The sequence below is a fragment of the Pseudorca crassidens genome, chromosome 6 (genome assembly GCF_039906515.1).
Source record: "Pseudorca crassidens isolate mPseCra1 chromosome 6, mPseCra1.hap1, whole genome shotgun sequence".
NCBI classification, from domain to species: Eukaryota; Metazoa; Chordata; class Mammalia; order Artiodactyla; family Delphinidae; genus Pseudorca; species Pseudorca crassidens.
In genome coordinates this window covers 58,136,641-58,159,283 of record NC_090301.1, presented here as the reverse complement: position 1 = coordinate 58,159,283, position 22,643 = coordinate 58,136,641, and the positions used below count along the sequence as shown (strand labels likewise).

Genomic DNA, 22,643 nt, shown 5'->3' with positions numbered 1-22,643 from the left:
GTTCATTCACTCTTAAATAACTGCCCTTCTTGTTGGAATAATGGGCCCTCCTGCAGGAGATGGGTATTTAGTTCCCAGTTAAGACAGCAGAAATTCCCTTTCAGGAGATGTCAGGTAGAGTGGTGAGATGGAAGGTGAGTGAGTGGCCTGTTCTTTATTAACTCGCTTGGGATCATTTCACTTCATTGGTTACTTAGTCTCCTCACTTCTGAAACGTGGACAGAAGTATGGGCCCCACTCTCTTCAGAGGTTACGTGAGGCCAAGAGGAAATCATATGGGTTATGTGTCACTTCCAAGGTCAAAGCAGCCCGAGAGTTCACTTAAGCTTTTGTTGGGCTCTCTTCATGTGCAGTTGGTAGTGACTTCTGGGCTGGCTGGGGCACAGGGGCACAACTCACCGCGCTCTGGCCATACCTGATCTGCCCGGTGGGTCCCTCACTGGAGGAGGGGGTCTCTCGCTGGGCGGGGGAGGAAGAGGTCCCGACCGCCCAGGTGAAGGTAAGGGAGGCGCAGATGATGACGACGACGAGGACGACGAGAGGGACAGGTTCCGCTGTGGGAGCCTCGGGATTTCGTCGCCGCCGCCCCCGCCACTGGACCCTGGGGGCACTGGGGGAGGGCCCGGCCGGCTGGGGGGCGGGGGCGGGGCCTGCGCGGAGGGGGAAGGCCGCGGGGTGGAGGGCACCGGAGGCTTGCTGTTCTGAGGGGGAGGTGGGGGGACGGCCTCCCTGTGGATGGAGGGCCTGCTGCCCACTGGAGGGGGCGGAGGAGGGGGTTTGTCATCCAAGGCCCTGCTCGGGGTAGGGGGGAGGGGAGGCCGGTTGGAGAAGGGCGAGGAGGAGCCTGACGGGGTCTGGCGGGTGGAGCCTCCCCCGAAAGCAGCCCCTCGGTTTCCGGGGAGAGGGGGAGGAGTCGGCCCGGGGCTGGGCTGCCTGGGGGCCCCGGGCACTAGGGTGGACCCCCGGTTGTGCAGACTTGACTGAACGGGTCTTGGAGTATTAGGCACTGGAGGCGGAATGTTATCAGGCTTCGCGCCCACGTCGGGCCTCGGGGGAGGCATTCGGTTCCTCTGAGGTTCTGGAGGTCCGCTTCTGTGGCCTGGAGAAGGCACAGGGAACCTCCCTGGGCCACTTGGGGGCGAGAAAGGTTTGGCAGATGTGGGTCTTCCTCCTGGTGGCAAAATTGGGGGTCGGCTCCCTCCAGAATCTAAAGAACAGAAAAAAAAAAAATCAGAAAGTTAGGAACCTTAAAGGCAATCAGAGAACTAGAGTAAATTGCCAGCTACTGGAAGCCCTTTCCTAGATGCTGGAAACGACAGGTAACTATTACTTATATAAACTAGGTTTTGTGTGTCCTTCCTGGAAGCAGAGGGACAGATCACAGCTCTCTGTTTCTCTTCTACTCCCAGATTCCACAACCCATCAGCTTTCAAAGGGATTCTGGAGAGCTCTCTTGGCATTATGGATGGACAAGAACCAGGATGAGGTTGGTAAGAGTTCTGGAGACATCCCTGTTCATTACAAGAGGTCGAGAACAGGATGGCATTGGTACATGGGATTTCTGCTAATGATTTTCTTTTCTCCCCATCACTATCCCTGTCCCCCCACCCTGTACCTCTCAGGTATGAAAAATAATGTAGCTTTCTTAGATGAAGAAATTAGTTATCCCAATGTAAGTTTCTGTATGGGAGGGCTTACCTAGAACCTTTAAAGGTAAATTTCTAAGAGAGTGGAAGAGTTATGATTGAAATAAGAAACTGTCAAAGGAAAAAGAAACTGTCAAAGTTTAAAAGAGTTGACACCAGTGGATGGTCTTAATCTACCAACAAGTAGGCAACTATACAACGTTTTTCCCTACTAGGTCAACTTCCACTTTAATACTGACAGGACAGAACAACCCTACTATTAATACATAATTAATATTCAACTACTTTGGTTCAACAAAGGGAAGAGCTAAAGAGGAACCAAAGTTATGGAAAAACCCAAACCACCACCCCAGAGTCTCTTAGAACCTAAACTAATTCTTGTAAAATGCTTAGTCTGAAAAAACTTTACCCAGTTCAACTATAAGCTAATTAATATACCAAATATTAACCTGCTATACTATACGTCAGCCATTATTCTAGATGCTAGAGGCAGAGGAGTAAACAAAACAGGAAAGATCTGGCTCTCTTGTAGTTTATGTTCTTCTGGGGGAGATAAACAAAAAACCAGTAAACATAAATATTTTCAGACAGTTATAAGGACTAAAAAGAAACTAAAATAGGCTGATGAGATGAAGAATGCCCAGAGAGGCCAGGTTAGATGGGGGTGGCCCTTATGAGGATGTGACATTTGAGCTAAGGCCCGCCATGGAGAGGAGGAAGAGAAGTGCTTCAGTCAGGGCCAGCAGGTGCAAAGACCCTGAGGTGGAAATGAGCTTCAAGTTAAAAAACCAAGGCTTTTATGTGTGTGGGGCACAGTGAGCATGGAGGAGAACCCTACGAAATGCAGCCTGAGTGGCTGGCAGGGCCCGGGTCATAGAGAGCCTTGTCGGCCAGAAGGCGTTCAGATTTTATCCAAGGCACGATGAGAGACATCTGGCTGGATTTATGAATAATGTGAACTCTAGAAAGAATTTTTTATTTTGACTTTAGCACTAGACATGAGCTATATTTTCCTTGACTGTGTGGTATAGTTCTATGTCACCAACTTGTGATAAGTTCTACCTTCCAAATTTGGATTAAAGGTGCAGTTACTATCCACATATATGTTACAGGGATGGGACCCATTATGCAGATAGTGTACTATGCAAATACTGTAGCATTTTGTGTACTAACTTAAATTCCATCTTCATTTCATTGTTTTACTTCCAGTTGTCTTTTGCCTGAATTTCTTCACCTACTGTTAAAGTACTGAATGTATGCATTTGTCAGTTGCCTCAAGTCCTTTCAGTGGGTTTTAAATAAACAAATTTAAATGCAGGCCTGGCAAGATAGAATCTCTCATATTCTTGAGTCTCCTTCTAGATGTTGACAATCCAAAACTAAAATAGCCAGGTAACCCTGAGGATTCAGTGACTTTATCTTCATATGAATGTGACAGTTTCACACTTTCCCAGTGGACATTTTAAAAGACCATGGAATTAGAAATAAAATTCTTCTAACACAGTAAACATTAAAAAGTAAAGTTTCATGGGGAAATTTCTTGAGCTTCTGTCATAGTCAGGGGAGAGCCTCACACACTCTGTAAGGTATTTTATTTAGGCATGACCAGGTTTAACTTTTTTCTGTGCCATCGTGTTCACAGACAATCCTGTAGGACTCATTTCCATGGCTTCCTGCAGAGAATACTTAGAATCACTAGTTCTAAAATGCCAAATGTCAGGCAAAACACCTTTTTAGGTTTTGTGAGATACGTAATTATATTTCATATGACATGCTCCATTGTGTATTTGAAAAGAGACCCACAAGTATTTACTACACTCAACAGGTGGGTCAGACTACCTCACAAAGAAAGCTGAATCTGCCAGGTCACCAGGCAGAGTTTCCAGGGGTGGCAAGTCCCATTTGCTCCTTCCTTTTCTTCCCACTCTAGCTTACCCTTTAGAAAAGTACAAAAAAGTACAAGTTACCCCAAGGACACTGGGCAAATATTTAACAGCTCGATGGAGCTGTCTGATCCTGATTTAAAAAGAAAAAAAAAAAAGATGCTAAATAGAGTCCCTCTTTTTGTAAAAAAATTATTTCATTTATTTTTGGCGGCGTTGGGTCTTTGTTGCTGTGCGCAGGCTTCCTCTAGTTGCAGCGAGCGGGGGCTACTCTTCGTTGTGGTGCACGGACTTCTCATTGCAGAGCGGCTTCTCTTGTTGCAGAGCACAGGCTCTAGGTGTGCGGGCTTCAGTAGTTGTGGCACGTAGGCTCAGTAGTTGTGGCTCGCAGACTCTAGAGCACAGGCTCAGTAGTTGTGGAGAACGGGCTTAGTTGCTCTGTGGCATGTGGGATCTTCCTGGACCAGGGCTTGAACCCGTGTCCCCTGTGTTGGCAGGCGGATTCTTAACCACCGTGCCACCAGGAAAGTCCCTTGAGTCCCTCTTATAAAACAGTGATAACATTTCAAGAAATCTAAACTGTTTCACAGGGCACAATGCCTTAGAGGGGATGCCAAGTCTCAAAACCGCCAGACTCAGCCTGGTCTTCAGTAACTAAGGAAGGAAACTCTCCTTACCACTCTCCCTGTTGGCTGTGGATCTCAGCTTTGGCATCCCAGCCTGGAACAGTCCTCCCAAACCGGGTGGTCCACCCCCTCCAAAACTCCCACTGCTGCCTCCGCCACCACCACCAGCTCCTTTAGGTTCTGCAGAAGGAAGAAAACACAGCCTTTACACATGTATGAAGACACCACCAGAGAACTTTACCAGTCCTCGCCCAAGTAAACAATCACAATACAACAGGGAGCTGGCAGAACCTAAGCCCATGGTGGACACCTGGAATTTCATTAAAGGGTAGGACTTTAAGGATTCACCCTATCCTCCGTCAGAAAAGCAGAGGGTTCTTTCTATTCCAGGGCAGTCGCAAGCCCAGAGGTAGAAGAATCAGTAATAGATAATGACTTTCCCCTGCTTGGCTGGCTGCCACATGAGTTAATATCTATTGTGTATCATAGGATTTGGTAAATAAAAGTATCTTCAAAGAAAGAAAGTCTTAAGGGAGGAGATGCAATAAAAGGTGAGAAGAAAGGAAACAGTAAAAATAAAGGAGAAGAAAATAAAATATCCCATGATTTTGCTTCATTGAAATACCCACTTTTTTGGTGTATTTTTCCCTGCCAGGTTTTGGTGTTTTTTTTTGTTTTTTCATTTTACATATTTTTTCTCACGACCAAATTCACTACATAGTTTTCAGCCTGCTTTTTTCAGTCAATACTTTATTGTTAGCATTTCCCATGTCACTAAATATTTTTTGAAAACATGAGTTTAAAGGATTGCATTGTGTTTTAGAACACTGAATGTACTGTAATTTATTTATCCATCTACCTATTTGATGGCCTTCCGGGTTGATTTCAATTTTTTAATATCATAAAACCCAACAGTAGACTTTAACATTTTTAAAATCTTTGCAACTTGAGACGATGCAAAGATTTTGTTTTATTTTGCATTTGTTGCCAAAAAACTGTGAAAGATTTCAAAATAGGCAAACAAGAAAACAAGAAAAAAAAGGAAGAAGAAGAAAGAAAAAGATTACTAAGTATCCAGTCTAGCCTTCTGGGTTATTTCCCATTGCCTTTGAGCTAGTCTGCAACTCTATTAAATTGTACAAAACTGATAATAATGCAAATGATATTTGTCCATAGAAATGCATATTGGTTGTGTTCAGTGTCATGCAATTGATTGACCTGTTTTGCACCTATTTGTAAATTCATTTCAACACTCACCTGCCTACATATGTGTGGTACTTCGAATTCTCCTTTGAATTGATAACATTATATTGGTTCCCTCATTAATTAATGAGCTGAATAAAATCTTTGATATATGTTTATTTTATATCTGTATTAGAGCCATGATTATACCCTCTTTAAAAAACTGTCTCTTAACAATTTATGTATGTATATATGTTTTATGAGGTTAAGTACTGTTTAAAGTTCTACCCCTGGAAAACCTTGTTGAGTCTTTGGTAAGTATTACACGAGATCTACAAATTAATCTGGGAGAACTGACACTTTCATGATATTTAGACTTTATGGAAACCTGGTATATTTTCCCATGTCTTCTGATTTATTCAGTAAAGTTTTGTAATTTTCATGATGTGGGTCACCCATAGTTCTTTTAGAGTCACTTCAAATACATTTTTGTTTGTTGAAATTATGAAAGGAATGTTTTTCCTACTATATTTTGGATTTGGTTATTATTGGCATCAGGAAATTTCATTTGATATCTAATAAATCACTTTCCTGCATTTTCAGAATTAAAATTTATTTTTTACCTTGGATTTTCTAGTAGACAAATGCTCTGCAAATAATAAAGGTAAGGTGTATGCCTTCTTTTCTAAGAGTTGTGTATCTTATTTCTGTTTTATATAAGAAATTACTTTGATGACTGAGCTTCCATAACAGTGTAAGTTATTAATGTTTTATTAATTTAAAGACAATTTATTTTAAAATAATTATAAAGAATAAATATACATTTATATATTTATCTTAAACATAAATTATTAACATTATTAGTATTTTAAAAATAAAGGAAATCATGTTTTGATTTTAATGAGAATGCCTCTAATGTTTCAAAGTTACATTTTTTTTTAAATAAATTTATTTATTTGTTTATTTTTGGCTGCACTGGGTCTTCGTTCTTGTGTGCGGGCTTTCTCTAGTTGTGGCGAGCGGGGGCTACTCTTCGTTGTGGTGCATGGGCTTCTCATTGAGGTGGCTTCTCTTGTTGCGGAGCACAGGCTCTAGAGCACAGGCTCAGTAGTTGTGGCGCACGGGCTTAGTTGTTCGGCGGCATGTGGGGGTCTTCCTGGATCAGGGCTTGACCTCGTGTCCCCTGCATTGGCAGGCAGATTCTTAACCACTGCACCACCAGGGAAACCCCCAAGTTACATACTTTGAAATAACTTTTGAAATAACTTTTTTTTCTAAGTATTCGTGGTTAGCAAGGATCCTTCCACTCTGGGTTTTTAAGACTTTCTTATGGCATGGAATTTTATCAAATGCCTATCCAGGATCTACTGAGATCATTATATGGTTTTCCTTATTTGATATGATGGATATATAGACTTTCTAACATTAAAAATGAGACAAACTCTGGATTTGGTGAATTATTTTTTTTAACATACTATTGAATTAGAGTTTTTGGAGTTTTAGTTAGTATCCTCTCATCTGTGATCATAAGTGGTCTATAGTAGGGTTTCTTAGCCTTGGAACTACGGACATTTGGGGGTCAGATAATTCTTTGTTGTGGGTGACCATCTTGTTCCCTGTAGAATGTTTACAGCATCCCTGGCCTCTACCCACTAGGTGTCAGTAGGAACCCTCCCTCACCAAGTTGTGATAACTAAAAATGCCTCCAGGCATTGCCACGTGTCCCCCGAGACACTGATACACCAGCTTTCTTTCTGTATATATGCTGCCTTTGTCATGTTTTGATATTAAGATCATGCCAATCTCATTATACCTAACAGATAGCTTTCCATGTCTTCCTACATTTAGGAATGATTTATATAGCATTTGAATTTGTTGTTTCTTAAAATCTGAAATAATTTTCTGATAAAATCATCTGGCTCTAAAGCTTTTTAGAGAAAAAGTAATTTGATAAAGTTTTCAACTTTTTCCTTGCTCACTGAAGCTTCATGAATGATTTTTGGTAAATTTGTACTTTTCTTAAAAAGTTAAATTCTTTAAGAATAACTTCATTGTAGCATCCTTAATTTTAGAAAATCTGCTTTGAATCTTTTATTTAATCTGCTTTCTGAGCTCTACTTATTCATTTGTGTTTTCTTTTTTTCTGGATTAGATTGATCATAAGTCTGTGTCAGCTCTGTATCTTTTCTAGGTGTGGAACTTTCTGGGATACTTATGGGAACTCTGCTGATAGAAGAAACAATCTGATACTGAACTCACAAGAATTACTTCGCCTAGTACGCTATATCAAATTAGAATAACCATTTCTGGAAGTGCATGCAAAATTGCTTCCATATAAAATTTAAAAGTTTTACTCATTTAAATTATTGCCAATAATATTAATAATGCCCTTGACATTAAAATGTTATTGGTTGATGAACGATGCATTCTGCAATACTGCATTTCATAGGACACCTTTACCTGGTATTGAACATTCAAAGAGATCGATGAACTTGTTCTATCAGACATCGTCCACTAGTGTTCTTAACTTGCAACAGTTGTGCAGCTTTCCGATAGAGAAGCTACACTAGTTGAGGACAGCTAACTGGCTCTAGGTCACTCTGCTAACAATTAAATTGGAGGACAAAGCTGACCTCAAGAGTTATATCCTGTATAACCATGGTCAACATTTTGACATAGAACCCAGGGAGGTTTCACCTGCAAACAAATACAAAACCATGGATGGACTTTGCCACTTGCAAAGAGCTTCTAACAACAGTGTTAGCGTCCAGTTAAGTTCATGAACAAGGGCATGCATTGGGTTGCATCTGGTGTCCACAAGGCAAAGTGCATTCTTAAACATCACTGAGCAGATGGGAGGGAGAACTAACACTCTTTTCCATTTAATGAGAGAAGTGTATCTTGAAGAATATAATGAACTTCCACTAGTGGATTCAGGACTAGGCCCCAGACTGTCCATTCTCCTTCAACATCTAGGGAATTCTCCAGAGCCTAGGCTCCCTCTCGTAGTGGAGAGAACCACTGGGCTCTGGTCTAGAGGTTGGCAGTTTGTGGAGTTCCTCTGGCCCCATCCCAGGCACCACGATTCAATGGGTATTGGACCAGAGCTCCCCAGAAAGAAGCGACTGGGCTGGGCAACCCCAGGGAGAACCTTGTGACACAGATCAGGAAAACTAAGCAATTGACTATACAATAACCACACCATTTTGTGGGCATTCTGACCCAGAGGTAAGACTTCATCAAAAGTCAAAGACCCTCTAGTTCCACTGAGGTGTGGTGCATTCCATCTGCACCACCTTGCCTGGTAACAGAGCAAAACTCAAAGGCCTTTGTCTTGGTCTTCCTCTTTTCCACCTTCCTCCCTCACCAATGTTCTCACCTAACACTGATCTTTCTCTTCTACTCGTTAGGCACTTTTCCTAGAAATTCCTCCACTTGGCTAAAATCCTATATCGTTATTCACTTGTCTCCAAACTCCCTCTGGTGAGTTTAGGACAGTCTAATTCCTGTTGAGTCCAAGTGGCATCTGTGGTCGAGGATGAATTCTGGGCACATCTGGCTGGCAGTGGAAATGAGTGAGGAGTGTGAGATGATAGTCTTGAGGCCTGATAATTAACTTCCGGTAGATTCTAGCCATCTGTAATGTTTCATTCTGTTGTAAATGTTAATAAGTAGCCCTGTATGGTGGGTACTTGTTTGTTTACACATACCCTGCCTTGTTCCAGAAAGTATCTCAGATTTATGATGGGTCAATGAGCAAAGAGCTGTGATCTCATTTCCTCTCTCTCTAACCCCCTAATAATCATAACTACACTTGAATTATACATTCCAGGCAACAAAACACTTTCAGAAGCATTGTCTCATTTGATGCTCACAACAAACTTGTGAGGGTAGTAGAACAGGTATTATCTCCATTTTACAAATGAAGACAAAGGGTTGGAGATGGTCAGGGCTCGAACCTACATCCTTTGATTCCAAGACTAGGGCTCTTCCCATATTTCATGCTGCCTTTTGCGCTGTGGTAAGATGAGCAAAGGGTTAATTTCCAGAAAGTGCTGTAAAGAGTTGTGAATAATTCAGAGAATTGCTGCTGTGTGTGTCTTGGACAAAGAATTATTATACTGGCTTCCTGCAGCATTAGAGGGAACCCAAGCCAGAGCCATGGCCTACAATGAGTGATACAGTCCCTTATTCTGCTAGCTTTGCAGCTGTTGTTAACCAAAAAAAAAAAAAAAATTTTTTTTTTTGGTGGGAAGAGTAGAGTTGATTGTTAGGTCATAAACCATTTATCTCCATGGAACATAACTTTTTTTACTTACTGTCCAATATCGGTGCACTTCTGTCATTGGTGACTGTCTTCTTTAGTTTCTTCCCTTTGTTGATGTCAGAGAGAAGAGCATTTCTCCCAGCCTGCTCTGACTTACTCAAGGTAGGCTTTTCTGTATTGGCCTGAAAGGAAACACGCAAACTCGTATTCATCTTTTGAATTAAAATCATGTAGTACAACACTCGGTGGGGACAGCTAGCGCATTGGGAGCTTGTTATTAAGATTCTTGGCAATAGGCTGTAAATTCTCTACAAGTTTTAGACCCGATGTCACTCTTTTTAAGACCCAGACATTTGGGAGCAGATGCAGCAATACATTACATTCATTTTTAATGCAGGAAGAGTCACTCCCTGATAAAAGTCTCTGAAAATTCAGACCACAATCTGGCCGTAACCAACAGAGCAAGGGGTGGATGGCTAGAAACGAGCAGGGAATTTTAAGTCTGAGAGGAATTTGCAGGATACTATGAGGCTTCATCCTCTAGAATGTTCTCTGAAGAACATCTCTTTCTTGTCTTTTGGAACTAACCTGGTGCAAGAGGAAAATTGTCTTTATCAAAAAGGGTCAGCTGTATTTTTTTTTAATCCACCAAAATTTTAGAAAATAATTCCCTCTGGTTACACTGACAAGAGACTTTTTTCTTTTTAATTTAAGGCAGATTGGAGGTATAATTTACAAATAGTAAAATCACCCTTTTAGTGTACAGTCCTGTGAATTCTGACAAACATATACAATCGTGTAGCCACCGCCACAATCAAGATATACAACACTTCCATTACCCCCCAACTCCCTTCATGTTCCTCTGGGCTAAGGTGTTCCTGATGTTTAATCCCTTTAAAAATTTTTTTTATTTTAAAATTCTTTTCCATTATGGTTTATTACAGGATATTGAACATAGTTCCCTAATCCCTTTGAAAGCTTAGCCCACAGAAACTGCACAGCTGACAATGGTGCTGCTTTAAAACCTTTGGGGGGACTTCCCTGGCGGTCCAGTGGTCAAGACTCCGTGCTTCCACTGCAGGGGTGTGGGGTTGATCCCTGGTCAGGGAACTAAGATCCCACAAGCTGCGATGAGCAGCCAAAAAATAAAAAATAAAAAAATAAATAAAACCTGTGGGTATTTTCTATAATTTCAGAATTCCTGGGAAAGATTCTTACTGTGAAATTGGGATTTTGTTTTTTCAGGGTTCTTTTAGGGAGTGGGAACACTAAGACGCCAGCAAACGGACTCGGAAGTAGGCGTGTACCTGTGTTTGTCACACTTGGAAACTGGCTTGGTCTGGCCTGGTCCTGGGGAGAGTCGTCTTCCCCAAACCCAGTGGTACTTCTGGCAGCCGTGAGAGTCCTTTGAGGCTCGCCCCAGCCCTTCTGAAAGGCTCTGATTTCACAGATGCCAGCAAGGGCCACAAGGAGTAAACCTGGGCAAGTTTAGCTTGATACCTGACCCAGCTATTTATTAGAGGCAGAGGGAGAGCTAAGAAAAACCCTGAAGCAGGCTAAACAGAATCTCTGTGTATGAAACTGAAAGGGTCTTAATTAAATTACAAAGTAGTACTTGCTCACGATAATAACAGCTAACATTTATATAGCTTTTACTGTGGGTCAGGCACCGTTTTTAGCATTTTAAGTATACTAATTCATCAACCCTGTGAGTCATGACTTTCATTTTAGAGTCAAGGAAACTGAGGCACAGGGAAGTTAAATCATCAACCCAGTTACCCAGCTGGTAAGAGGAGGAGCTCGGATTCAAAGCCTGGCAGCCTGACTCCGGAGCCTTCCCTATAACCTGACAGAAGGATAAACGCGGGATCTAGAATGCCCTTCCCCGGAAATGGGGAGGTGTTAAAGAGTACAAACTTGCAACTAAAACATGAATAAGTTCTGGAAATCTAATGTACAGCATAGTGATTATAGTTAACAATGCTGTATGATATACTTCAAAGCTGTTAAGAGACCAGAACTTAGATGTTCTCACCACAAAAAAGAAATGATAATTATGTGATGTGATAGAGGCATTAGCTAAAACTATGGTGGTAATTATAATACATAAATGTATCAAATCAATGTGCTGTCCACCTTAAATTTATAGAATGTTATATGTCAATTATATCTCAGTTGAAAAAAAATTAATAAATAAAATGCCCTTTCCCCACTGGCCTCCAGCCCTCCTCTGAAGCAAGCCTGTTAAGAGCTTCTTGGCAGTCAGTTCCAGAAACGCTCTTTGCATATACAGTTCGCTTTTGCTAATGGGATCATCCTCTATTGCTCTGAAACTTGTTTTTATAACTTAACAACATGCCTTGGACACCTTAGAAAGAGCTTTTTGAATTACCTATTGTCTTCGTTTTAAGGATGAAAAAACCTGAGGCGTCTAGAGGTTAAGCGCCACGTCCACGTTGGTTCTCTTCAGGGTTTTGGATCAGCAGCCCTCCCTGGCCTCCTGTTCTGCCTCAAAATTTATTTTGACACCTGACCTCCTTGGGTGCTGACTTATCTCTTGACTGTGCTGTTCCACTGGATGGTGTCCTACGATGGCCACCAACCTTTCCATCTTCTCGTCTCTATATCCTGTCTCTCTAGGATCTTGCTTTTAGTCAGGTAATAATGGATAGAAATGAGTGGATAGGATAAACCAGGGTGTCCCAAACTTCAACCATTCTGGTACAACTTTTGTGACTTTTGTCATCTTCTCATGCTACCTGTGTTATTATTTAATATTTTTCATTAATTCACTATATTATTTACTATACTATTTCTCAGTGAACATTTCTTTTAAATTAACTCACTATTAAACCCTGGGTGTGCCAGTTATAACTTTTACAATACATATTAAACACGAGCATTAAAATTAAAAAAAAAAAATCAAGGCACATACGACTCAGCAGTGGTGCAAAACCTATACTTTTGGGGAAATATAAACTAGTCCTTCTATGCTAGCCAGATCACAGCTTTTCAAACTTATCTAAGGGAAGGACGAATTTTTAAGAAAAAAATTTCCAATCCGTCATGCACCAATATTTTGTAAAATAACAATGACTTATTAGAAAAATGAATCCGTTTAAAAAAGACACACAAAATACAATCTTAGAAACAATAGACATAACACCACTATCAGATTGCTATAAGTGTTTCTAAGCGCTTACTCTAAATTTCTGTACTTATTTTTTGGGGACTCTAACCAGGAGTTGGAGGATGACACTTGGAATAGCAATGAGCTAATCAGTGGTCTCTTCTTCCAACTAGGTTCCAGCCTTAGATGGGTTATAAAAAATGTGTACCATGGAAGCCCAGGCAAGAGACTTTTCCTCTCTGAGCTCCAGTTTCCTCAAGTGAAAAGTGAAGGGCCCATCACTGGGAGGCTCCTTAGCAGCGAAGGCCTCACATACTGGGGGGGGTGCGTCTGGGAGACCTTCCGTATCACTGCGGGGAGGGCTGCCGGCTTCCTGGAAGAGGGTGCACTAACTTCTGAGGATGGGTCCATCAGGGGGCCAGGATGAGCCCAGAGAAGAAATTCCTTAGGAAAGTACACACGGAACTGCGAGGATGGATTTAAAGGGCGAAGTAAGTGGGGGGGGGGGGAGTGGGGAGTGGAAGATGGGGGTTATTTGTCAGAAACAGAGTGGGAAGAAAGATGGCGAAAGGCAGAGAAAAAGAGAGTGAGTCTGGAGGACACTTTAATGGATGCATTTTCAGACAGGCAGACTGGGTCTCTGGACTATCCTGCCCAGATGTTAAAGGCTAGAAGCTTAAAACAGTGCAGGCTGGGCAGAACCGCTCCTGCCAACCGTCTTGGGCCAGCGTGTTCAAATGAACAGGAAGTGTCTCCCTGATGGACGAGGCAGAGGAAACCTAACTAATCCACATTCCACGCGTGTCCGATGCATCACATGAGACCTTAGACTACAAAGCATTTTCGTATTGTTATCTGCTGCATCTCAGGCTCTGGCTTATGTACTCCAGCACCTGGAAAGCTTACCATATCATTCATATTTAAGCCAGAATGTGAATACACTGAAAACAAATACACGTGTGCCAGGTTCAAGTTTGTTTAGCTTGCTTCGTGCATGGGCCATGGATGGGGAGAATCACTCACCAGAGAAAACGTGGGCGGTGGCGGGGGTGCTGGAGGGGGCGGTACGGGCATCCTGGATAGTTACGTTTTCAGCAGTCTGGCTGACAAATCTGTAAAAACAAAAAGAAACAAAGCACCATCACGTATTAGACTTCTTAGTAATACTCCATCCTAATCTTCCTTCCCGCTTTCCCGTCAAAGTGGCAGCTATTCACGAAGCCCACCTTTTATAAGAGGTGGAATTGCTTTACGGCATGGCTAGGATGTTACTATTCTGGAAGGAGGTCAGCAGGGAAGGCTTCTCAGCTGAAGTGCCTGGAGATACTGGAAGCAAAACCCAGTGCCTCATGCTGCTCAATCCCACCACCACCAAAGCAGGTTGGGGGAAGGACCCTGGCCTGCCGCCCGAGTAAGCTGGGAGGTTATTAGGAAACGGCTAGAAATGTATCCTGGCCAAGTCCGATGTTCAAGTGGCTCCTCTTCACTCATCTCCATGGCGCAGCCCTCTCCCGTTCTCCCGCCAACTCCGTGCCCGCGCTTTTCTTCTCCAACATTCCTGACGTTTCTTCTCCACTCCGCTGCTTTTCTTCTCTGAGATTCCTGACATTTGTCTAGGTCTGGGTAGCACCCAGGAATGCAAAGATGAATCTATATTTCTATACTTGCCCTCAAAGTTCTTACAGTCCTCCGGGGAAAGGAGATGGGAATACGGGAAGATAAGATGGGCAAGGAGGCTGGATTCCTACCTCTATGCTGCTTGGCATTTCCTTACAGGATCCAAGTGGAAAAAAAGGGGGGAAAAAAGAGAGGAGGAATCAAACCTCTGACTCTGGGCTGTTTACTACCAAAAGGCTTCCTTAGAAAGGATTTCTGCAGAGTCTAATTGCTCTGGGGACAAAGGGAAGGCCAGACTCCGCGGCGGTGGGACAGCGTAGGGAAGCCCTGGTGGGTAGCAGCGGCGAAGGGGGCAGCCTGGCAAACATGAGGGGCTGAAGAAACAATGGCAAGGACGTGCCCCCAGAGCTGTGCCAGCAATGAACCCTGTCTCCCTTTCCCCCAGTCCTCGGAGTCCCATCCCTGGGTCTAAGCGGAAGCCCCAGGCCGCAGCCCTCACCCACCTACTCACCCCTCAGTATCCCAGCTTCTCCCACCCAGATCTTGCCACTCCTGGATCAGCAGCGCTCCCGGATTGGCAGCGGGGCATCACCCAGAGCTGTTAGAAACATCAAATCTCAGCCCCTCTGCCTGCACTGCATTTGTTTCCGCATTTTCACAAGATCCCTGGGTGATTCATATGCATTTGAGAAGCCTGGTGGTAGAGCCTTAAACCAAGTGAGCAGCCTGGAACACTGACCACCTGAATAACATTGTTTCTGTGGAACATGTGTCCTGAATTTCAAACCTCAGAATTATCTTTTATTTTCAATAGTCTCTTAATTGCAGAAAACAACCTCTTAGAATTTAAAGTATTAGGGAATTCCCTGGGGGTCCAGTGGTTAGGACTCTGCACTTCCACTGCTGGGGGCCCAGGTTCGATCCCTGGTCGGGAAACCAAGACCCCACAAGTCACATGGCATGGCCAAAAGAAAAAACAATTTAAAGTATTAACTTAGTTCAACCACTGAAAGTTAACGTGGAGAACTTATACCTTGAAACAAATACAGATGACCCTTGAACAACGGGTCCACTTAGATGTGGATTGTTTTCGATAGTAAACATCATAGTACTACACCATCCATGGGTAGTTGAATCCGAGGATGCGGAATCCGGGTGCAGAGGACCCGTGGATACAGAGGGCTGACTGCGTGCAGAGGGTCGGTGCCCCTAACCCCCGCATCGTTCAAGGGTCAGCTGTTACTTTCCATAGAAGTTTTGCTGGATGGATGGCTTGCTTTCTGCGACAGTAACGGAATGGAAAAGCTAAGAGGACATGGCCAAACTTGTCAAAGCTACTGGAAGACAGGAATCAAGAGAGCTTCTGACAGTTCTATTCTGAGTGCCATCTAGAAAATGAAATTTAAAAAACTCTGGAGCAGCAAGAGCTGCTCTCATCTATTAACAGTCAAGTGGATGATAAAGGGCACTTTATTTCTGTCGTCTTGAATACTTATGACCACACTGCAAACTAGCATAATTCCACTCATTTTACAGAGGAGGACGCTGGGACTCAGAGAAATTAATAACTCGCTGAAAGACCCGCGAAACTCATTCACATCAAGTCCTTTTGATCCCTGCTCTTCTTAGATAAGCATTTTTAGGCAGGTAAAGGGCTAACTAGTACTGCAGCTCACCTGTAAACTCGGTCAGAATCCGGTTTTCAATAAGAGCCTGTCTCAGACAGGGGTTCTTTTAAAATCTGTTCCTTACATTGGTCTTTTCTGGGTGACACCAATCGGTCCCCCGTGGGGCTACACGGGCAGTGTAATAAGGAGGGCTGGGGGGGCCTGTGTTTGGAGGCCTATGAAGGGGGTGCTCCAGCTGCAGGGGCACCTCCAGAAGCCTCAGGGTTGTGTCCTAGGACCAGGAGGAAGGACGGGGATCTGAAACGGGATTCAGGCCCAACTAACTGTCAGAGCTGCTATGGCCAAAGCAATGGTCTGAACAGCTGAGGAGGGAGCTAACCAAGTAAGGGGTGGCCGGGTCCACCCAGAGGGCCCGAGAGATGGGCTCCATGGGACAGGCTGTCCACGTGCTCAGTGGATGAAAGGCCCCTCAACACTCCATTGTGTCAGGTTCTACGCTCACCAGCTAACCTGCCATCCTGTTAATCCTAATACTGAGGAAGAAGTGGATTCCGATCAGCTACCGGGAACCTCTTACGGGTTTGCTTCTCATAAACCAGTCTCTGGTTGCAAAGATAAAACTGGACTTCTGTACGCCTTAGGGGCCAGATGATGGAACAGGGAAACTCTCAGGGGACTGCCACCCTGTAAGGCCTCTTTAATCTAAGTATTTTACAGTTTTCTGTCGTTGCTATTATGGCTCTCTCTGTGCATTAACTGACTTATAAATAAACCTCTGGAGCACAGAGGCTGGGCCTGCCCCTGCCCCGCCCCCTCCGATAAACAACGGGGAGAGGATCTGCGGGTGGGCGCTCTCACCGACACCTTGATCTTTGACTTCCGACCTCCAGAAATGTGAGATAACAAAATTCTGCTGTTCGAGCCACCCAGTCTGTGGTACTTTGATATGGCAGCCCTAGCAAATGATAAACACAGTTTCAACAATACATGTTATCTATCATGTCTGCTATCCACAGTGAAAATTATAAGATAATAGCTTTTGAATAAAACCATCAATTGATTTCTCACCCAAACTATCTCTGGATTGTCTGTCATACGTTAAAGAAATTAAAAGTCAACCGGAGGGGGGACTTCCCTGGTGGTCCAGTGGTAAAGAACCTGCCTTGCAATGCAGGGGATGTGGGTTCGATCGCTGGTAGGGGAACTAAGATCCCACATGCTGCGGGCCAACTAAGCCCGCATGCCACAACTACTGAGCTCCCGTGCCTCAACTGGAACCCGCAGGCTGCAAACTACAGAACCCACATGCCCTGGAGCCCACATGCCACAACTAGAGAAGAGAAAATCGACGTGCCACAATGAACAGCCCGCATGCCTCAACTAAGACCCGACACAGCCTAAATAAATAAATAGATAAAACATATATTAAAAAAATCCTGAACCCTAGGGAACGTGAGTGATTACCAAAGTTTTATTTAATAACTGAATCCCTAAAAAAGTCAACAAATTTTTGGTGGAAACTACTGAGATGAGGGGAGGGATCTACCAGTAAACCTTTCATAAAGGAATTGATTCTTTGGGTTGAGAGAACAGAGTAGAATATTTTACATAAATGACTTCAAAAATCCACTAATTGGGGCTTCCCTGGTGGCGCAGCGGTTGAGAATCTGCCTGCCAATGCAGGGGACACGGGTTCGAGCCCTGGTCTGGGAAGATCCCACATGCCACGGAGCAACTGGGCCCGTGAGCCACAACTACTGAGCCTGCGCGTCTGGAGCCTGTGCTCCGCAACAAGAGAGGCCGCGATAGTGAGAGGCCCGCGCACCACGATGAAGAGTGGCCCCCACTTGCCACAACTAGAGAAAGCCCTCACACAGAAACGAAGACCCAACACAGCCATAAATAAATAAATTAATAAATTTTTAAAAATCCACTAATTGGCTCTTCTTTGTCACCTACACACACGTACATATATACACACAATATACATCAATATTTAGAAATTCTGGAATTTCCTAGTTCTGTGAGAGACATGGATGATTTTGTTGGTTTTACTACACTTCTAGTAGGTCAGCATCATGGTTTAATGATGCTGGACAGTGGACAGCATCACACACTGTCCTAGATCAACCCTAGATCAACCAGGGTAGCTGGTGGCCCCGAGCCATCTGCTCAATGTGTAATACTGGTTATGGGGAACACCTTGTGAGAGAGTGAATCGCTCCCCACCCTACTGTGACGTATCCCCCCAACAGCATGGACAACTAGACACTCAATCAGAGCCCAGAGTTCAGTCCAGAGTTGCCCCAGGAAACTTATGCTTTCTTCTTCAATATGCTCATCTAAGAAAGCAGAATTATCTCTGAATGTAAAATGATCAAGAGAACTGGCAAGTTATTTAAATAAACTGTTTCTTAGTTTCTTCCAACCAATGTCAAATTCATTCTAGATTATGTCATGTGAGGCCCACACTATAGAATGACAGGAAGAGGGGAGAGATTTCCAGCACTGTCCAATGAAATAATCCTCAGAAGGCCGGCCTCTAATCCTGAAGACGTGGGTGTGAATCGGCCAAGTTCTAGCAGAGAAGATAAGAAGCAGGTTTATCCAGTTATGTTTTATCACAATTTTGGACCATTCAAAAATATAAAGCATTTTGCTATGCAAATCTTGCCAAAAGTCACCCTTAAATACTATTCTACCTAAAATGAATGGGAGAAAAGTAAACTTTTTGTTCAGAAAAGGTTGAATTCATCACTGTGTGTGTGTGGGGGGGGGGGTACAGGGAAAGGACATAATAGAAATAATACAACTGAAAAGATCCTAACGTCCAATGTTCTCTTGCCCTCATTACTTTCTATTCTCTATCTTATTTTTATTTATATTCCTTGATATTTTACTTTATATATAATGCTCTTAACTCTTTTTCATGTATATATTTCTTCTGTGCTCTTGGTGTCTTCAGGTTAGATTTTTGAGAATTTTTTTTCTGCTTCCAAAAGTAGCATATATTCATTTAGAAAATTATAAACAATATAAAAATACAAAGATGAAAATAAAACACGACAGTTGTATTTAACCATTGAAGGAAGCATTTGATAATAATTAAGTATTAGGTGAAAAAGGGTTGGGGTTGATAATACCCAGAGATAATTCTTGTTAACTTTTTGATGTGTATTTTTCCAGCTTTTATACACAAACACACACATACCTCTTTGTATCTATATAAATACACACATGCACAACTGTTTGACCAATAAATATTAACAGAAGGAAATTTATAATACATACAACTTGACAGTGTTTTAATAAGGAAAGGCCCTTAAATTCATATCGAGTTATTGCAGCCATAAAAAAAGATTGCAAAGGCATTCATTATAAAGGTAATGAATCTACTCCAAGTTATACCGTTAAAATAAAATCATTTAGCGAAAACTCAAATTGCTGCTAACACTGGTAGTTTGGGGATTCCTACTCATGATTATTTTGGGTTCTATTCTTTAGAAACTCCTCCAAGAGACAAACTTAGTTGGATGTGTATAAGGTCTGCAAACCATCAGAACTAATTAAGATGAAGTTGGCTTTGTTCTTCAACTTCCTGTAAAAATGCTCAACAGGAAAATTGATGCTCACAGCAAACCACAGCCATCCTGTTTCTTTAGCAGTCTTTTCACAGCTGCAGTTGCCCGTAGTTTCTATTTTCTGATACCAGGCCCAGTGCAACAGCTCAGTGCCCCACCCCCAAGCCCGGCATGTCGTTTTTGGCCATTTTAGCAACTTTTAATACGTTTGCATACAGTTTGTTTCTATTATTGTGACTCTTCCTCTCCTCAGTCCAAGCTCCAGAGGGCTGAAGGCAATGAGGCAATCAATACAAGAGGAGAAGCAGAAAAGGCTGCTCAACCCAAGAAGAAGCCAAAGGTAGAGAAGAGAAACAAGCTTTCCTTTATAAGCAAAGCAACTGCCTCACCTAGTTCATAATCATTGTTTTTCTCAATCTGAGCTGTACACGGGACCCCTCATTTCTCAAAACGTACTTGCTCTTTTCTCCGTTGATCATCATTTAAGGCAATAGCTTAAGTGAATTCTGCTTACGGGCTGTCTTCTCAATGGTAAGGGTTTGTGTCTCTGCTGTACTTGGAGGGTCCCTGGCTATTTCAGAAACACTTCTTTTAGATAAAGAGTTGGATAATTTGGGGAGTAGGGGGGATTTTTCAGAGAAGACATTTTGAAGCATCTACAATGTCATTACGATTAGAGGGGAGCTTGGACACAAACCCACAATTTTATTGTAAGAGTAACTGCTGGGGAAATAAAGGTTGCTATGAAGTAAAATTATTTTTTAATACGTTGTCCTACATGTTTAATTGAAAAATTAGTGCAGATTCATAGACAGCTAAACCCTCTCAAAAATGAGAAAATGAAGGTAAGTTCAATGACCCACCTACTTGTCCTTGTTTAACTATGGGAAAGGGAAGAGAAATCTTTTCTACTTTATCCACTTAACTAAAAAGTACCAATTTGCCTCCCACAACTTCCCATCTCTAACAAGTACTGGTGGTTGTTTTTTTTTTAGTACTCTCTTTAAGGGCCTCAAATCTCAAAACTACGTTTCCCTAAATCCTCAGCACCACATTTAGTTTTACCAGATGATTAAGATCTGCCCCTCCCTGTTCTCCACTACACACACACACACACACACACACACACACACACACACTCATGCACACATACTCACAGCATACAGGTCAACAAACTCAACTTATTTTATTCATTTAACCATTGAAAGTGTAGCCTTATAATATAAGCAGAAGAGTCACCACATTTACTTCTGAAAAGGTCATAAGACTTAGAAAGGAAATGGTCTTACCTGAGATTATTCACGTAAAGATATTTACTGTGGCTGTGACACTTAAAACAAAGCATTTGTACAATCCCAGATTCTCGGGATTAGAAAAGGACATCTTGTGGCCTCCTAACTGTACTTACGAAAAAAGCTCTTGAAATTACAGTTAGTTGTTAGTGGCCTTGGGTAAATTGCTTAGCCTAAGTCCAGTTCCCACAATAAAATGGCGAGAAGGGTACCGACTCAACAGGACTATTCAAGAGTTAAATGAGGGGCGTCCCTGGTGGCGCAGTGGTTGAGAGTCTGCCTGCTGATGCGGGGGACACGGGTTCGTGCCCCGGTCTGGGAAGATCCCACATGCTGCGGAGCGGCTGGGCCCGTGAGCCATGGCCGCTGAGCCTGCGCGTCCGGAGCCTGTGCTCCGCAACGGGAGAGGCCACAACAGTGAGAGGCCCGCGTACCGCAAAAAAAAAAAAAAAAGTTAAATGTGGCAAGTGCTAAATAAGTATTAGCATTTAAAAAAAATAAAATAAGCAAAAGTCAAGAGCCTAACATACGGTGAGCGCTCAATAAACACTGTCTTTTCCTTTTTTTAACCATGAGAAAGAGAAACCACGAGCTGATGATGTAGCCTACATGTGCACACCCATGCAAACTTCTGCATTACAAATGAATGGCAAAGGGAGGTGCATATAAAGTGCACTTTAAATTTCTCAGGAAAGCACACTAATTAAGGCATTACTTATTCTAGTATTCTTTTTTTCAGTTTTAATTTTCAGGACTCAGGGTTGCAAAATACAGACAGAGGTATTTGATAGTCCAGGGGAAATGCTCTTTTCAACAATAAGTAAATGTATGACAATTTGGAAAAACAAAAATGAGTCAAACCTTAAAGCAGGAACGAATCACAATTTAAATAGCCAGAAACTCCCAACGAAAATGACGTGTTCATGAAATGTTAAGCAGACTCCAAAAGTGCGTAAAACTTGAAAGGTCCAGGAATTAGGTAGCTCACTTCCTCTTACATTTTAGCACAGGTTGGGGAACTTCCAGCCTATAGGGAAGATCTAGAATTTGATTTCATCAACGATCAGAGTGAAATTGCTGCTGGACCCCAGGGAAAATTCTTCACCATGGGAAGGTCTCTGAATACTGCAGTTCATTCAGAGTATGTGTAATCCTTAAAAGTTTAGATATTAGAGTAATTGAAGAGCTGTGAGCAATTAACCAACAGGTGAACTTTTCCAAGAGCATCAGAAAACAACCTATGATTTTAGATAAATCATTTAACCTCTTTAGACTATAAAAGGAGAATTTCGACTAAATGATGTTCCAGTTCAGAAGCAACATAACTTTATGAAGTTAACCCATAATGTTAGACCCACAGCCCAAGTGACTAGTAAGGGTATGGTTTCCACACTAATGGACCTCAAAATCTTTTTCAGGCTTCTCATCTTCCTCTCTCACTATCCTGTCTTATTCTTTATCCTGCTTTCCCACTATCTTTCTCTCTACCAAGCTGTCCTACTTTTCTTAATTAGAACCCTCCTATAGTCTTTTCTTCGCTTTACCACTTGTCTATTTTCTACTGTATACACTAGTTATGCCACTGAATTATTTAAAAGAACTTATACTTATTGACCAAAGTTGTGCCCTCTTAACTTTTTAAAGCTTTATTTTATATTTCTCCATGGGGTAAAAGGAATATAAGTCAAGTTGCTTTTTCATATATGCCCCAAAGAAAAAAAAAGCATTTTTTTGATACAAAAAAGTTTCCTTAATCCTGCTCTGTAGATCTCTGGGTACACCGTTTGAAAT

The 22,643-nt window shown here is 42.5% G+C and overlaps 1 protein-coding gene across 5 annotated transcripts in view; it reads right to left on the bottom strand.

Moving 5' to 3' along the window:
• The window catches only part of WIPF1 (WAS/WASL interacting protein family member 1), a 114,411-nt gene that overhangs the window by 10,791 nt on the left and 80,977 nt on the right, over window positions 1-22,643 (bottom strand). For all 5 annotated transcript variants that reach the window (XM_067741489.1, XM_067741488.1, XM_067741486.1 and 2 more), the window contains 4 exons: window positions 13,758-13,846; window positions 9,657-9,786; window positions 4,207-4,335; window positions 416-1,207 (listed from right to left, as the gene is read on the bottom strand). In XM_067741489.1, the coding sequence (XP_067597590.1) occupies window positions 416-1,207; window positions 4,207-4,335; window positions 9,657-9,786; window positions 13,758-13,808 (1,102 nt within the window). In that variant the 5' untranslated portion in view covers window positions 13,809-13,846. The remainder of the gene's footprint in view (window positions 1-415; window positions 1,208-4,206; window positions 4,336-9,656; window positions 9,787-13,757; window positions 13,847-22,643) is intronic.